Below are 19,082 nucleotides of genomic sequence, written 5' to 3' on the forward strand. Positions count from 1 at the left end.
CTAGTATAGAACAATAAAGAGTGACTGTTTTTAAATTTAATTATTTTATTTTAAATTAAATTAAACTTTGATACTTTTCAGGTTATGCAGTGATGTTGATCTATTTTGTCTTCGATTTTCTAAGTACGGAAGGGAATTCATCAAATCTCACAAGATCAGTCCTGATGCTTTCATTCAAATAGCTCTTCAGCTTACGTTCTATAAGTAAGTTTACTTATTTAATAGGTGAGCCGTTCGAAGCGAAGGATCTTATACCTGTAACTAACATCATTAACACGTTGAATGCCATGGGGGTTAACGGTGACCGGCACTGAGTTTGTTTGTAGCGCCACGGGGGTCACCGGTGGCCGGCGAACCAAAATTATTAGAAACACATAATTCGAGTAAATTTTTAATTTTTTTAATATTATTATCGTTACTAAAAGGGTTTAAAGAAATGAATGCAATATAGAACAAACAAAAATAGTTTTATTTATATACACAGAGATGCCAACTTGCTCCGTGGCAGCGAATAAATATTTTCAAGTTTTCAAGTAGTTTTTGAATGGAATAAAGTTAATCCTTTCCGTGCCAAGAACGCGTAAATGTAACATTCTCTAGTAATATGAATAGTGCATTTATGAAGAAGGTGGTAGGATATCCGACTTAAATAAAACTGTAAAGATTTTAAAGTGGACAGTAACAAAATATTAATTTTCCTAAACCCATTTATACTGAACCTAGTTAGATGCAATAGCCTAATTATGTGGTTTTTGTTAAATCAGTTCTTGCAAAGATTATTGATGATAATTTATGAACAAATAAAGAGGAACAGTACGACAATTAATAAAAATAGTCTTACCCCTATGAGGATTTAAAACTCTTAAATCCTTCAGTCTAAATATTTGCCACATTTCACTTGCATATAAAAACAAAATATTATAAAAATTATTCATTTTATTTGATTCAATGTATGCGGTCTAGTGTTCAATTTAAAAAACACAAGAAATTATTTTCCTAATTGAAAATACCAAATAATGCATATATTTTGGTAATAACATAAATTTTTTAAATTAAATAATTGAAAGTACAATGCATTTTTTTGAAGACAGCACCAATTATTATTTTGATTGCAAGTAACACAATACATATATTTTAGAACAATTACTCGAAGAAATATTTTCCTAAGTGGCAGTGCTATAATATAGTTTGGAAGCAACTAGAGAAATTATTTTTTCTAATTGCAAGTAGCACAAAGATTTTAGAAACAATACCCGAAATGACTTTTTTGTAATTACAAATACAACAATTTATACATTTTGGAAACAACATAAGAAATTATTTTCCTAGTTGCGAGGACCCTAATTTCTGTGTCATTTGTTTTCTGTGTTACAAGTACCACAATCCATATATTTTGAAAACAACACCTGAAATTATTTTCCTAACTGTAAATACCACAATGCATAGATTTTGGAAACAACACCAGAAATTGCAAGTACCACAATGCATGCATATTAGAAACAACACCAGAAATTGCTTTCCCAATTGCAAGTATCACAATACATGTAGGTTGAAGACAATAACAGGAATTAATTTTCCAATTGCTCAAATAAAACGAAGCATAATTTTTTTAGAAAAGCACCAGATATTATTTTCCTAATTTCAAGTACCACATTGCATGCATTTTGGAAACAACACAAAGAATTATTTTCCTAATTGCAAGTGTCATAATGTGTATGATTTTAAAACATATATTTTGGAAACAACACCGGATATTATTTTTCTAATTTCAAGTACCACATTGCATATATTTTGGAAACAACACAAAGAATTATTTTCCTAATTGCAAGTGTCACAATGTGTATGTTTTTAAAACAGCACCAGATAATATTTTCCTAATTTCAAATACCATATCGCATATATTTTGGAAACAACACAAAGAATTATTTTTTAATTGCAAGTGTCACAATGTGTATGTTTTTAAAACAGCACCAGAAATTATTTTCCTAATTTCAAGTACCACTATGTATGTACCTTGAGGAAAAAAAGCAGAAATTATTTTCCTAATTGCACAAGTATAAAACAATGCATATTTTTTTGAAACGACACCAGAATATTTCCCTACCTCCCCCATCCTATTCAAGTGGTTTCTGGTGTACCACAAAACTGCGAAGAATTCCCCTTCCTCATATTTCTCCCCTTCATTTACAAAATTAGCACTGATTTTGTGCCCCCATCTTTGCGTAGGGTGAACACAGAGATATTCCAGACGCCTTGCTTACGTCAGTTTTATTCCCTCAATTATTTCCCTTAATGAGAGACCTGGATTACGCATTTCCGTATGGGGGGTTGGAATCTGGTGCAAGCAACACGTGTTTCCATATTAATAAATAATCTCCGTGAAATCTCGTTTCCGTAGTTTCTCTTTGGCTGCTTCCTGTGTTTGCGTGCTATGGGGAAGGGTGACAAGAGAAACTAGTTTTTGTCGCCAATTTGTAAAAGTGGTTTTCTGTAAAATGTTCAGTGGCTGAGGCTGCTGGCGTAGAACCAAGGAAAGTGGTGGTAGAAGTTGGTTGAGATTTATGAGAACAATTTTCGAGATATTGAAATGTGACACCATTTTTCTTTCGCTTTTGTTCTATTTAAATATCATGATTGCCCTTTATACCAGTAGAATTTTTGTCAGCAATAAAGAAGGAATAATTAATGAAATTCATTCTACAAAATTAGGAATTGATACCGTTAAAAGTAAGAAGCTGAAAGTAAAATTAGTTCGTGCTTTTTCTTTTAAATAACACAGTGTTTATTTGATCTAATAAATTGAGAAAATAAAAATGATTAACATGGAAAAATTATTCTTCTAAGAGGGACTTAGAAACTAATAATAACATAACTTCAATTTCAATCGGAACATGCATTGCTTAAGGGATTGAACAACAAAGATAAAATAATTATTAATAAATTAAAAAATATTCTAAGCAGTTGTAATATCCTACTTATGTAATACCTAGCATTATTGTAATACCCTAGTAGATTATAATACCCCAAAAAATAAGAAATTTATAGTAAAGAAAATAAGTTTCAATCAGATTGAATCTAATGATAAAATAAAAAAGATATTAATTGATTAAAACATCTAATGACGTGCGTGGTTTGTATGATCTGAAAAAAGTTTGAAACAAATACCGAAGTTACGATCGAGTTGCTATTCACTTATTTCCTTGTGATTGGCTGTTACTCTTTTCATTCCTGCAAACTAATTGATCAATTTCTTTAAAAATGTTTGTATCAGAAGAGAGGAAACATACATATTAATATTCTATACAAGTTTCGAAACAATATAATTATAAAAGACCTCAAATATTATAAGATTAATGTTAACTTTGCTTTACAAATATTTAAGAGAAAATCCCTCTTAATCTTAAAAAAATTAAAATAAATATCTTTACGGTAAAAATATTCAATTACCATTAATAATTCAATCTTATAATTGAGAGAAAGGGAGGCATAAAATAAGATAAACATCGTCCTCTAAATATCTAGGAAACTTGTAGCAAAATTTCTAAAAGAACATTCGAAAACTCACCTCTTTTTGTTCGAGAATCCTTGCGAAGGATCTCTGTACTAAGAATGGTAATTTGGAAAGATTAAGTATTTATTCCAATATACATTCGTTTATATTTATGTTTTCCAATATTCGTATAAAAATATTACTACCACTTTTTTCAGTTTCTTCAGGGCGCTGGTAAACTTAGCATAAAAAATCTCACGAACTTTTGGGAAACCCTGTAAAACAGCTTTTCTGCGTTAGTATAGTTAAAGAGGAAAAGCAACCACTTCTTAGGAAATAGCTGAAAAAGGGAAAACTGTTTGCGAGTTTTGTTTCTAGTATTCCTTAACATTAGCTTTACGGACGTTTCTTATATACGCTAAGAACACGCTTATATATTGCACCACTTTATATTTGCAAAATTTACTTAGTAGTTATTTACTATTTTTTTTTTTTAAAGTTATTTTGGCGTGTCCAGAGCAGTTGGCATCTCTGCACTTAGAAAGCAATATAATTATTTACTATAAGAAAAAAATCAAAATATGAGATATATATTTTCTCACCATCAAGCCTGCTACATCTTTCATGATGCCTTTCATTATTTTATCGCATTTCAGGTTCTTTTCCGAACCACCAATACAACTTTCCTATGTATGTCCCTTTGGGATATTTCATGATGAATAGGATAAGGGCCATTTAGGCATCAGATGCCCAGTTCTAAAACAACGAACGAACGAGATATATATTTATGAAATATTTTATTTTTCAATACTCGAACTAAGCAACTGAAACTTTCAAAATCTGACATCAATTGACATTCTGCGTTTGTTCTTTTTATTATTGCTTGTTTCATTTGAGATAACGGATCGAAGTATTGTCGGCACATTCCTATCTATTATTGATGTGATGTTTGCATGTTTAGTCAAAATTTTGCCTAAATTACGATCGCGTCAAATTGACACATATCCGTAGAGATAGGTATACCGCAAAGAGAATTTCAATATTTCAACGCTTTTGAAGAAAATAGACTTTAATATATATTTACCTCGATCAATGGATAAAAGTCATTAAAAGAGATTAAGTAAAAATGCAAACGGATTTTGTAATTTTCTTTATAAAATTCGAAATGGTCCAAAATGACGCGTCCCGTAAACCTAGTGTTAAGAAGTATGCTGACTCAAAACTCAATTTCATAACTTCTTAAAACAATTGTAATTTTTTAATTCTGAACATATATTTACTGTTATCACATGGAAATTTGTCTTACTTCACTTTTTACATTGCTGCAAAGTTTTGCATATGAGAAAGATCAGAGAAGGTATACATACTATTTATATAGACATTATTATTATAGACATGGTATAACATACTATTTTTATCAATTTTTTTTTTTTTTTTTTTTGAAATCACATTTAAATTTTTATTTTTTTTGAAAATTTATTTTTGCGTGATCTGCATTGTTTTGGTTAAGACAGGTGTGGCCCGCTTGGTTTTGTTCTGATAATAATTACAATTTAAAATCGTAATTTCATTTTCACTCTTCCTTATTTCTTTTATTTTGTCAAAAAAGTTATATAACTTTGATCAATTTACTGATAAAAGCGAACCCATAATTGGAAAGACACTGCTCATTCGCGTTTAATCCAAATAAAAACCGCTCTCAAATTACAAAAATTTTCAATGTGCAGAACTGTTACTCTTTCGTCAAAATATTTTATTTGGTGGTACAATTTTAATCATTAAATTCTCAGAATTTCGTTTCATTTTAAAAATGCTTTGAGAGACTCTGCATGGAATGTACAATGAAATGACATTTTCATTTTCATTTTATGCTGTATTTGGTAAATTCAGTTTCATCTAAACTTAATAAATTTAACATTCAACATTAGAACATAAGTTTTTTCCACTGGAAAATATTTTCTCAGGAAACGGAGCAAGTTGGCAATTCCACATGTGACTCGCGAACCATTTATTTCCGACCACTAGATTAAACCCATTAAAAATACTTTCCCAGCAACTTTTTGGATAAAATAAAGACTTGTAATGTGGTTATTTTTGTTTTGAATATTAACTTGATAACACAAGACATTCGAGTTCATTATAATATATCAATAATTAAAACATCTGTGAGATGATCACAAATTATGCAACTGTAGTACTTTAAAACTGAAGTGTTAATTAATGGTAAAAAATTAAATTCGTATAATCTACTTTTTTCATCATGGTAATTTATAAATTCCAACAAAATGTTGAATTTTCTCAAAATTAATCTGGAATAGATTACTTATATACTTATTATACTTATAGATTATGTAAATACTTATATAACAAACAATACGTTACAATTATTAAAATAAAACGAATTACATGAACAGGTAGAGGTATTTTGATAATATAGTATAGAAGTAATTTAAATAGTTTTATCAAGAACCAGTTAAAAGCAGGATATTTTTTTGTTACAGAAACAAAAGGAGAAAAAAAAATCAAAAGCAATTTGCAAAATGCCTTTTCATTTCATGCTCCATAATCAAACTCATTTTTTTCGTAAGAAAAGCATTTTATTTTGCATATTTTATAAATGTTCTTGCTCCTGTAGTTCTGCCGTTAACAAAACTTATCTAAAAAATAAAAAAATAAAAACTAGTTTTGCTATCTAAAAGGAGAAAAAGAAAAGAAAAAAAACTGTTTTACTCTTGTTCGATGATTTAAGAGCGTTTGGTAGTAAATTAAATAACATACTTGTATTTTTTTATTCTACCTCGCCTTATTTATTCTGCTTTTCGTTCAGAGAGATTTCCTAAGTTGTAAGCTTCTGCTGAATCTCAAAATTATCGATTTTGTACTGTTCTCTAAATCTTCAAAATGAAAGAAAACGATTTAAAAATGCTGTGCTGCCATCTATCAGATATAAGCGAAAGCTGAAGTCGTAAAGTTGGGGTGACTGCTCCCCAAGGAAACAACGTTTTTGCATCGTCTCTGAATGTTTCAGGAGTCCATCTCTAGAGTGTTGTATACTTTTTATGATTTTAAAACTCAAAGTAGTTTCATTGGTAAAACGAGAAATCCATTGTAAAGCTTTTTCAACAGGAACTTCGTAAACTTATTACAAACTCACTCTCTCTTTCTAAGAAAATCAAACTTTATTATTAAAATATCTACATTAATATATAATACATTTGTTATTTTTTAAAAAAAAAGACATCTTTTGTAAAAGCTAGATTAAACAAGATTAATATATAATACAGAGCTTCCTACCTTCTACCTTTTCACGAAAATTTCCTCTTTATGTTTCAGTGTATGTTTCTTAGTTTTGTAAGTTTGATTTGAAATAATTTTATAATGTAATAATAGATATTTATTGGTGACAATTTTAAAATGATGGAAAAATTAGAACAAATATGAAATCTTTAGTTTTTAATTGTCTAACACTCTAAGAAATATTTTGAAAAAAATCTAGAAGTTGGCAGCGTTCCATAATATTATACACGGTTATCTTTAACAGTTTTGAGGGGGAAAAATTAGAACTTCCCTTTATTTTAAAACTATCTCAGTTTGCTCATTACCACTAAAGAAATATTTCGAAAAGGTACTTAATTATATCAAGGTATGACTATCTCGCATTTATATATATGTTTAATTTATTAAAATGTAGCTGTGGTAAAAATCATTTTAAATTAAATCAATATATCCAAGAATTAGCCCTTTGGGGACGGGTGATTCATAAAAGCATTCGTATGAAATCAGAATCAGGATGTAAATAAATAAAGAACGGTAACTTAAAGGTAGTCACTGCTAATTTGACAGACTTACTTTGCTTTTACTTCAATTATTGTTAGTTTAATCATATATATAATCAAAGTTAATTAAAAGTATAACTAAATAATTTTATTTCGAACTAAATTAATGGTGAATTAAATAAATCAAACAATTATAACCCTGCCCACAAATAAACTGCTAACGAATTACTTTGATTACCAGTTTTATCTTTTTACCCTGGTTGATACGGTTTTAAGCTGGCACGTATTTGTGACAGTTGGGGCGAAAGGGTTAAAAAGAATTGGATCCATTTAGCCACCATAGTGAACGAAAAAAATTTTATATATTTTGCATAAAACAGAAATTCTGGTAAACAGAGATACCAACGGAAAGCGGATAAATGTTTCCGAGTGGTTGTCTTTTAATTACTGATTCTTATTGGTTCAGTAAATTCGATTAATAGAGTTCTTACTCACTACTACTTAAAAAATTCAAAGACTTATATGAACAGACACTTCTGTGTCGAGCCTTTTAAAAAGTAGACAACATTAACCGGAAATATGCAAATTTTGGTTTGTATTTCTGCCATTTTCTAAAATATTTTGTCGAATCCAGAGCAGTTGGCATCTTTGGGCATATCGGGAACTCCCAAGTCAAACAGTCTCGGCCAACCACCAACACTCTGTAGTGTGCAATTAACGAGTTCGAATCCAGCCATAATTCTGAGCGCTGGATCTTCGTAATGTCTTTCTCTTATTTGTACTATCTGTTCTTCAACTTAAAAAAGATCTTAAAGTTATTCTTTGCAACGAACACACAAACCTGAATATAATAGACCAAGAAATTAACGAAAAATCCCTAATCCATTTGATCTTGTGTTATCGTGTAATAAACAATCTACATTTTGCGTTCTTCAATGTTTAATTTATCCTCCAATTTTCTGAAACTCATTTATATTCCAATACAATAACCATTAATCTCAAGTATCCACGCTTCACAATAAATGGAAGTTATTATGAAAGTCGATGCTTTTACTGGAGTAAAAATTTTTTTCTTTCAATTTTTATAGGGTCCACCGAAAACTTGTTTCTACTTACGAAAGTGCATCACTCCGAAGGTTTAGAGATGGACGAGTAGATTCTATTAGATCAGTAACAGCCGAAGCTCTGGAGTGGGTCAAAGTCATGTGTGATGCTCCACAAGTAACGGCACGTATACTTGTTACATTTTCTATAACTTAAAAATATATATTCTCCAGTTACATTAATTTTAATAACTTAAAATTATGTATCCGTCCTGTTATATTATTTTTTAAGAACTTAAAAATATATATATCTGTCCTGATATATTATTTTTCTTAATAATTTAAAATATATCTGTCCAGCCTGTTGTATTATTTTCAAAGAACTTAAAAATATTTTTGTTATATTATTTTAAAATATATGTCCGTCCTGTTGTATTATTTTTTAATAACTTAAAAATTTATATCCGCCCAGTTGTATTATTTTTTAATAACTTAAAAATATATATCTGTTCTGTTACTTTTTTTTAATATCTTAAAAAAATGTATCTGCCCCATTATATTTTTTAATAACTTAAAAATGTCCTGTTATATTTTCCTCCGTGTTATATGCGTCCTGTTATATTATTTTTTAATAACGTAATAATTGATGTTAAGCTTTCATTTTAAAATTTTTTTTAAATTATTCTTATTAAAGTTTCATTTTAATTTGTTTAGTAAATTATTCTTATTAGTTATATATTCATGTTAGTTATATATTCATATTATATATTCTTATTATATATGGATTTTATAAATATGGATTTAGATTTTATTTTTAAATTGATTTTCTTCCTATAATATATACCATGAAGTTATTTCCAAGAGTCAAATTCTTAATGCTTCATTTTATTTTTAGGATGAAGTTAAAGTAGAGCTGTTTAAAGCCTGTATAAAAAAACAAGTCGAAATAATGTCCTATGTAAGTATTATGCTTAATGAAATCTTATTTCATTACATTAGGAAACTTTCATTCTTTGCATGACATTGTTCTACGAAGTTGTAACATTCGTTGAGAAACAGCGAGATAAATTCAGAGAAAAAAAAGTTTCTTAAAAATCTCCTGCGAAATGAGGTTCTTTGAGAAGAAGAAAAAAATAATGGTTTTATTCAACAATAAATTTGTAAAGTTTTAAGTTGCAGCTTTGGCTCAGGTTTTTGGCCTTCATTACCACTTTAAATATTATGAGGAGGTACAGCTTTTGCATCTCAGGTCTGTATTTGTTGAATTTACTTCAATCTTGATTAAAGTGACTGAACCTAAAGATAGGAGTAGCTGCAGGTATTTCAACCTATTAGATGCAAAAACTGTCATGTTCATTTTTTTTTCCAAGTTTAAAACTGCTAACACATGTCATTATTTTTTTAATTGCGATGAAACAAAAACATTCGTATCCAACAAAATATATAAATCCCTTACTTGACGAACTACGCTTTGCATATAAATTAAATGGAAATTTTATTCCAATATCAACTAATTTGATTAAATAATATAAAAACCACTTAATTTCAGAATTTTTTTTTTATATATTATTAATATATTTTAGTTAATAAGAATGTTCAATTTTTCCAATTATAAGTGCTAAAAATAAAACATTTGAGTTTCAAGTCTTTAACATTTTGAAAAATAGACTTGTACCAAAAGTGGAATATTGGCATAATATATACGGTCAGTAGTGCAAGAAATTATATTTCGACCTAAAATCCGGCATTTTCAATATTTTTACTTCCTACTCCTTTTCTCATAAAAGTAGTTTTTAATTACACAATGAACAGTGGTGTACTTGTGCACAACTATATGACTTGTGCTTTATTTATTATTTATTTTCCTTTTTTTTTCTTTTTTTTTTTTGGTATTTTCTGAAGTTAACTGATGGTCGCACAAATCATAGGTGAGAAAACAGCTACCCCATAGAGACATAAAAATGTATGAATTTGGTTGGAAATATACTTCTTACGGCTTTATAAAGCGTTAAACGCAGTTCTACAATCAGTAATTTTTGTTTCTCTTCCCCCAGAGCAGTCTCTGAATTGACTACCTGCTTTTTTTGCACCAAGCTCTTTGAACGTTCGTATAATTGCAACAAAAAATGTATTTCACAATTATATTGTGGGAACGTGTGATTTCTGTTATTTTTTTAATGAAACTTATGAATGAAATAAATGTTTACTTGCAGACAGTGAATGGAGAAGGACCAGATAACCATTTGTTAGCCCTCAGAGAATTAGCAAAATCAAAAGATTATCCTGACATTCCCCTCTTTCAAGACAAATCTTATTGGGAGTATTTAAATTTCAGATTAAGCACGAGTCAGGTAAATTAATCTATATCGTATTTTTTTCCCTACTTATATCCATCCGACTTTTATTACTTGAACAGCTTAAGTAGATGAACCAGGTAAGTGACATTTTCAGAATGACTATATTCTGGGAACGAAAAAAAAAAGTGGCTATTTAATGATAGACTACACTGTTAAAATTTTCATTCTAAAATTATGGTAAAATAACTTGCAGCTGTCTGTCCATCCGATTAACCGTAAAGTTTACGGTAAAGAATATTTTTTTCCTTTATGGTTTTGAAACCATTTACAAAAAGTATGGTTATAAAACTATGAATACAAAACTATACGGTTTTTTAACCATTTGTCTGCTTGAAAATGTCACTTACTTGCTTCCTCCACTAAACTCTTCAATTCTAAGAATGCCTGTCCAATTCCGCTTCTGTTTTTCATATTGTTACACAAGTTTAATTTACGCACAAGTTTCTTGGATACTTTTAGAATGGATATTTTATGGATTAGATTAAACATTTCAAAATCAAAAAGTTTAGTTTTCTGGAATGTTTTTTTTAAAATTGAAGAAAAAAATCAATTATGATACTAAATTAATGCGAATGATATTGTGATTTGCAACAAAACAAATTGGAAACAAACGTACTTTGAATTTACGCATACTTCTTCAATTCAGCAAAATTCTTTTTCGATGGATTTGAATTATCGACCCTCAAATTATAGGGAGGGTTAGCTGCAATCTGGAAAATAAATACCCAAAATGGTTTAGCTTGGTATGAAATGAAATTTGTTTCTCTAACTTTTAAGATAAAGATTTATATTTAAAACAACAGATTTAAAAGAAAACATATTCATTCAAAGTTCAACTCTTTAAAAAATAAATAATTAAATATAATAAGTAGCTATTTTTCGTATTATTCGCTTCGAAAATAATGCAATTCATGGCCAACACGTGACAACCAAGTTTTATTACTTTCAATTTTTTCCGATGGCATTTATTATGTAATTTTTATTTTATTTATTTATTTCAATATCAATTGATTTTGCATAGTTAAGTTCTAAAGAAATAATTTTGAAAAATGCAATTTAAAAAAATAAAATAAATACGAGGTTATACGAATAACTTTCAAAATATCGATTCGTTGTTATCCATCCATGTTGATCAATATTTGTGCTTATACAAAATGTCAAAGATAAATGCTTATTGAAAAACATGGAATAAACTCCTAGTGAAGCTCATTTTTTTTAACAGGGCTGTACGCCAGGAAACATCATTGCTTTTATCTTTTAAATAAATGAAATAATAAATCTTTTAATAATTAGAGAGAAAATGTATGTGCCGCTAAAACTGCAGCAATGTGTAATAGTTCTCCGCTGTAGCCAGAAATGACAACTGCTCCGGACACGCCAAAATAATTAAAAAAAAGGTAAATAACTACAAAGTAAATTTTGCAAATATTTGACTATTTTTGTTTGCTTTTTAAAAGGTATAGCATGACATAAGTACTATGAAGTGGTGGATTATATAATCCTACGAATTATTTAGAAATAGTGGTTGATAAAAATCTACTAAATTGAATTTATTAAACCAAGAATAACAATTCATAAACTACCACCTTAAAATATGTATTTTCTGTCCGGAGCAAGTTGGCATCTCTGTGTAGCTTGTAGAAAGAAGACGATCGCAAAACAAAATTCACTTTAATACACAACCAATATTTCTTTTTTAATTACAATTCGTCTTATATTATTTAGGTTTATTAAGGGGACATGGGACCTTTCAAATGAAAATTTATGAAAACTTGTTTTTTAATTTAATTTTACTATTATGAACATAATTTATTAATTTTTTAGCATATTTTAGGAAATAGGCCAAGTAAAAACAATTTTGGTCAAAATTTTTTTAAAAATTTAATAAAATATTAAAATTTTAAAAAATACAAAAATTGTCCCTTGTGTCTGAAATTTCATCCAAATAGTTTAAAATTTTTTCTATAGATAGATAATGATGATATAAAGACTCTCTAGCATCAGTTATTGTTTCACTTCAACAGGTTTTGAGAAAAAAATTTTTTTTTAGTTCCGACGCTTTTTTTTCGAAAATTTTCATTTCCTCCTACGGTTAAAGTTGTATAAAAAACTTTATAATTAATATTTCGTGAAAACAATGCTACATTGTCTTTATAACAGTCATATGAAGCATATGAAAAATTTTCAGGCAAAATTTTCAAATATTCAGACACAAGGGACAAATTATAGAAGTAAATTATGCAAAAAAAGTTAACGGAGAAAAACTACTTTTTTTCTGTATTAACTAAAACTTACTGTAATAGCTATAATATCATGCTTAAAATATAAAAAGAACTTCCGATGTATTCTTAATATAATAAATGCTAAATTTTTACCAATACAAACGATTTTTACATAAAAATATTGTTCGTTATGCATCATATCAATATGTCATGTAACCTTGAAACAAAGAAAAAAGATTATTTTTGTGTGCATAAAAATTACACTAAAAACATTATTCTCTATAATTTTAATAAAACAAATAATATATTTGATACCAGATAAATAAAAAAATTATTGACATTGACATAGGAAAAGCATATTGCAGAATTTCGATAACATGCTAGAAAATTTCATACATTTGAATTCAAAGTGCCCACAATTGTACGGTTAAACAAAAGTACGGTTAAAGTTAATTTGGCGTTGCCAAACAGTGTCACATTATACTAATTAAAAAATATTTTATAGAAATATTGATTTGAACATAAAAAAAAATCAAAATAAGCTTGATAACTACAATGTAAACAAACAGACAGCTTATGGAACGTCAAAAGTGCCACGCCCACTTTTCAGAAAAATAGCTATAAAATCATAAAAAATCATCGTATCGAAAAAATTCGAACAACACGTGATTCAGGCTGACTATCTTTACATTTTTAACAAAAAAAATTTTTTTGAAAATTTTATGATTTCAAGGTCCCGTGTCCTTAAAGCACGTTAAAAACACTGTAGCAAGCAAACACAATCTCAAGCAAACAAAAAAATATATAATTGTCCCATAGTGTTATCATAACTTTACAACATAGTATCTGTATTAATTTAGTAAAAATTGTGGTATTTCTTCTAGATATCAGTCAGTTCCGATAAATACAATATACTTGTTGGGTATGGCCCCGTTGTTCCAGATGGTTACGGCTGCTGCTACCTTCCATTTTCGAATCGCATTGACTTTTGTATTTCCTCCTTCTTCAGTTCAAAAGAAACCAGTTCGGACTTTTTTGCCCACAGTTTGGAAGGAAGTCTTCTACACATGGAGGAATTGTGTCTCAAGATTGCACAAATGGAGCAACAATCGCACAACTGAAAATCTGCATTAGTTCTGATAAATAGTTCTAATACGAGTTAAAATATGCAAATATGTATTGTCAGTTACATTTTTATAGTTATTAGGCTGTTTATTAGTTCAGTGTTTGGTAGAAAAAGTCAATTATTTAAGTTTTTAATTCTTAGTCAGGATTCACACTTAGGGAAGAAGCGGTAAGCGAGACGATAACGGAAGGTGGTCTCGATTATAAAGGCGTGCGCATTGATGATGTGCGCATGCTAATGCAAACGTATAGGAATCCGCCTTCTATATTCTTCTCGCTTCCTTCTAGCTCCGTGAGTGTGCAATTTAATACTTTTTACTGACTACACGCTAATAACATTTCTGTAAAAACTCATCTCTATACTCATATTAATAAGTCCAATGACTAGAAAATACACATATATTAAAAAAAATCAATCAAAATGTTTTTTTTTACTTAATTTCCTTTTTTTTTTTTAAACGTTTAAGCAAGTATTTTGACTAGCCCATTTTCGCAGCTTGCATTTAAGAAGCCTTGTAAGAGGTTTTGGTTCTTTGATACTCTTAGTGAAAAAAAAATCGAGATTTAAAAGAAAATAAATGAATAATTGTGAAGTGAACATGCAATTTAGTTGAGTATGAATTGATATTTTGAAATTGATAAATTATTGGAATGTCTAATAATAAAATACTATTAATAATTTTACGCAATAACAAAAATACAAAAATTATGGATATCTTATTTAATTTTAAGTTTTCCATAGTTAATATTAAAAATTAGAGAAATAGTATATGTAAACTAATTATTAAATTAACGGAATAAAAACAATGCAAAAATTATGACTATTTTATTTGTTATTTTCAACTACTTCATAATTAGTGTAAAAACTTGAGGAAATATTATATGCAGTTTATGCCCAAATCGTTATAAAAATAGCAACTTAAGTTTGCTGAGAATTACAAATTTTCAAACTAAATAAAATAACATATATTTTGAAATTTTAAGTTTTTTTTAAATCAAAATTCATTGTAGTTGTACACCACTTTCTTTTTAAGTTACCTATTGACATGTGTTTCATTTTGCTGCTTAAATAACTAAGAATTTAATTGTGCAACTTCATTCGTTAATGAAATGAGATATTTAAAACAAAATTTTATTTATAAACTTGGATAAATTAATTATTCCGCATTTATCAATGTTTTACTGAACACTGAACTAATATTTTATCAAAAGCCCAAATCTATTAAATGAATCATCTTCTAATATACAATCATTAATTGCAAAACTTCATAAAATGATGTGCAGAAATTATTCAGAACTTCACCCATCAATCCTGTTAGTTTTTGCAGTGCGATGTATTTTTTAAAAAAAAGCAAAGCTTTTAGTACGAAAATATTTTTATATTTTCCAAGTTTATTATAAAATTCTGAATTAAAGTAAAACCTTCCTCCTAGAAACCACGGAATCAATTTAAAAACAACTTTTTGTTTATGTTTTATTCATTTCTCAACACAGTGTGAAAAATTTTTAATGCGAAAATTAAGAAATCTTGACTTTTGAAATTGAAATTCAAGAAATTTGTCGGTGTAAAATTGAATTTAAAAGTAAATAATAAATTATCAGAAATCTAAAATGAAAAATTCTTAAAAATGTGCACCTTAATTAAAAAAAATTATTTGTAAAAAAAATAATTATAACTACCTCCAATTTACTAAATGTCGCCAAGTATTGATAGCTTTCAAAACGAGGATAGTTTTTAAGAGCAAATTATCACATAACAAATTATCAATAAATCGATTTACTTTCGATTTACGCCAAGTATTGTAAGCTCTCAATTTAAATTCAATTCAAATTATTATAATTTGCATATATTATAATTTATACTGTTGAATTCAAATGGCTATAATTTACACTAACAAATTTTTACATTAAAAATTCAAAAATGTGTCCACTAATGAAAATTTACTAATAACACTAACGAAAACTTACTAATCCATGAATGAATGTTTACTAATTACACTAATTCACACATTAAAAATGAAAATTCACTAATGCACTATTTTATTATCTTAATGTAAAAAGAAAGATATGTTTATAAATTTTAATATAAAAATTCAACATGGTTGATGAGTGATGGGTTTAATTTCTGCAAAGTTGTACTGAGTCTCAATTTTAAATATTTATATAAAGGACATGTTTATGTCAAGAAAAACGTAACATATATTATAATGTGATTTAAAAAATGAACTATATAATATAATGTAATAAATAGAAATTATATTTATTATATGTTAACATTGAAATGTGTTTTATAACAAAGTTGAAGGATAATTTAATTATTTATAAATCATAAGGATGTTGATTGATGACTGTTTTATTATTGATAAATTTATTACGTATAAGTAACATTTCTGCTAAATAAAATGAGCTAAACAGTCTCGTTGATCTTTCACGATTGTAAGTTAGTACATGCATTTAGTGCATGTACTAGTAACTATAATTAGGTGCTCTAAACCTTAATCATAGTAATGAATGTTAAGTGTGGTTAAATTAAAGCACCAAACACTTGATTTTATAATTGTAAAGTAACGTATATATAATTAGTTACTTGCATCGCAAACTGTTACATTTTTTATTTAATTATTGTTAGTTTAAGTATATGTTATATATTTATTGTTTACAGACAAAATAATTTGAATTGGTGCTATTTAAAATATGTTTTATAAATAATGCAATAGTTACAAAATATTTAAAGAAAATCATGTTTTGTAAATACTGCATTGAATTCAATTTTTAAAAAAAAACAAGCAAATAATCTTGTTATGCTTGCTTATGTCAGTCATTATACTGAACGTTATAAAATGAAATTTTTTAATTGAATCTTTACTTTGTTTCAAATTTATCCATTAATCCCCAGTTTTTATTTTTAAAGATGTTTCTAAGAGTTATGTTTTTTATAAACTATTAAGAATTATTTCAAGTTCCATAAGCCCAAGAGCGCATGAAACCAGGCTCGAATTTGTTTATTTTTTGTTATTCGTTTTTGCTTGGTTTAAAGTATTTGCGATTAGTTTCTTTTTTTAATGCATTAATATAGTAAGAAAAATTTTACTTTAATAATTTTTTAGAGGTCAGACACACCAACCAGCTTTTATAAAATTACCTTGGTTTCAGAGAATATCTTTCCTAATGGTAGCAAAGATAATGCATTAATATTATAATAGATCAGAATTAAAATAATTTTCTTCACTACTATACATAAATGACTTAAACAGATATAAAATAGGTTAGATAGTAATTATCGATCTCCACAGGCCACATGGCGACTAAATATAACAACAAAATTGTATGCCGGTCGCCACTCGATCTCCACATTTTTTCATCAAAAATGCATCCTATGGGCATTTTATTATTTATTTTCTTAATAAATATCGAATTATTATGAATATTTTATAATATTCTAAAAATTGTTTTATTTAAAGTTTACCATATTTTGAGAAATGCTTAAAAAAACTTGCATTATTCAATTTATTTAATCACTTAAAACTTTTAATTTTTAAAAAGGAGGCCACATGCTTTGAAAAGTGGTTTTTGCTAAAAATACTGTCATTAAGTTGTTACTAAAAGTGGCCACTGTCAGTTGCAAGGTTACCTAATTTCAGATATAATATATTCTAATTTCTCGCCTAATATCAGATAGGCACGTAGTCATGCTCTTCAATTCAGATAAGAGCTTTATAAAAATTCCTTTTGTTTTAAATATATATGTTTTAATTCTCTACCACTGGGAAAACTATTTCGCTCGATCCTCCATTGTTGGAGGAAATGATATCGTTTATAAATTATTGGACTTGAACAACTTTTTAAATAAAGTAAATATTGTTCAGACAAGATGTATTAGTAATTTTTCTGTTAATTATAATGCAATTGTGCAAACTGAGATATTTTAAAAATTTGAGAGATGGAAACTAAAAGGTTGGAATAAAAAAAAATGTGGTTGTTAGGAGGAGATTTTTAAAATATTTAAAGTTGAAAAATGTTATTTATTGGAAATTTATATTCAGTTATTCTTGTTACAGTTTTATAACTATTTGTAATGAATAATTTTGAAAGTTTAAAAGAGAAACAAAGATATATAGGATGAAACCAAAAAAATATTTTAAAAAATAATGTTCACAGAAATTTAAATTAAATATTTTTAATTTAAAGTGTTCCTAAAATTGAAGCAAATAAATGAGAATTACAATAAAGCTGTTTGTAAAAGCTGAAGTAATAAAAAAAATTGAAGAAATTTGATTTTAACTAATCAAATTTTGTCTCTAATAATAATTTCTCGAAAAATGGTCTTTTTTTCTTTCTTTTTTTTTTTTTTTTAAATAATTTTGTAAAATTGTTTTGCTTCAGATTATTTCATCTAAAAACTTGAAAAAAATTTGAAATTGGCATTTCTGTTAAAATTTATTTAGTTTTGACAATTTAAAATCTCTGATGAAACAAATTTTGGCACCATAGACTAAATTTGCTTTTGAAAAGCTACATTGCGTTAAATAACAATAGCAATTTCAGAGTTTGTTTAAATAAAATTTCTTCCTGTTTTTCTTCTTTAAATAAATACGTATTGATGAGGAATATCAATTTTATCAACTATACATATCAATAAAATATGTGCCGTGAATATGATCTTAAAATAAGACTTTGTCTTATTTCCTACTGCATGCATATCATTTACAATTTTGAGCTTTCAGAACTAGTTCTACCATTGCTGGCTGAACTAGTGCTCTATATTCTTAAGAATATTCTTATAGTTTGTTTTATTATTTTGATTAAATGCTTAAATGTAGTTAACGTTTAGGGGCTAATTTTTTGAGAGAATGAATGTTTAAAAGTGTATTAAATATATACATGTAAAAATACAAATATATATATATATATATATATATATATATATATATATATATATATATATATATATATATATATATAGGACCACATTGTGAAATGGAAATCTCAAATATACAAATATACATAAAAATATCGTATAACACTCAACTTTTAGCGTTATAAGAAATTTCTTGTAAATTTCTTGTTTG

The 19,082-nt window shown here is 27.3% G+C and overlaps 1 protein-coding gene across 4 annotated transcripts in view; it reads left to right on the forward strand.

The window, feature by feature from the left end:
- VAChT (Vesicular acetylcholine transporter) overlaps positions 1-15,618 on the forward strand; it is a 298,477-nt gene extending 282,859 nt beyond the window's left edge. For all 4 annotated transcript variants that reach the window (XM_071184877.2, XM_071184880.2, XM_071184878.2 and 1 more), the window contains 5 exons: positions 82-204; positions 8,355-8,493; positions 9,205-9,267; positions 10,523-10,660; positions 13,773-15,618. In XM_071184877.2, coding sequence (XP_071040978.1) covers positions 82-204; positions 8,355-8,493; positions 9,205-9,267; positions 10,523-10,660; positions 13,773-14,009 — 700 coding nt within the window. In that variant the 3' untranslated portion in view covers positions 14,010-15,618. The remainder of the gene's footprint in view (positions 1-81; positions 205-8,354; positions 8,494-9,204; positions 9,268-10,522; positions 10,661-13,772) is intronic.
- Positions 15,619-19,082: the final 3,464 nt, after the last annotated feature.

Source organism: Parasteatoda tepidariorum, chromosome 5 (genome assembly GCF_982258835.1).
Source record: "Parasteatoda tepidariorum strain Cologne lab strain chromosome 5, Ptep-v5.0, whole genome shotgun sequence".
NCBI classification, from domain to species: domain Eukaryota; kingdom Metazoa; phylum Arthropoda; class Arachnida; order Araneae; family Theridiidae; genus Parasteatoda; species Parasteatoda tepidariorum.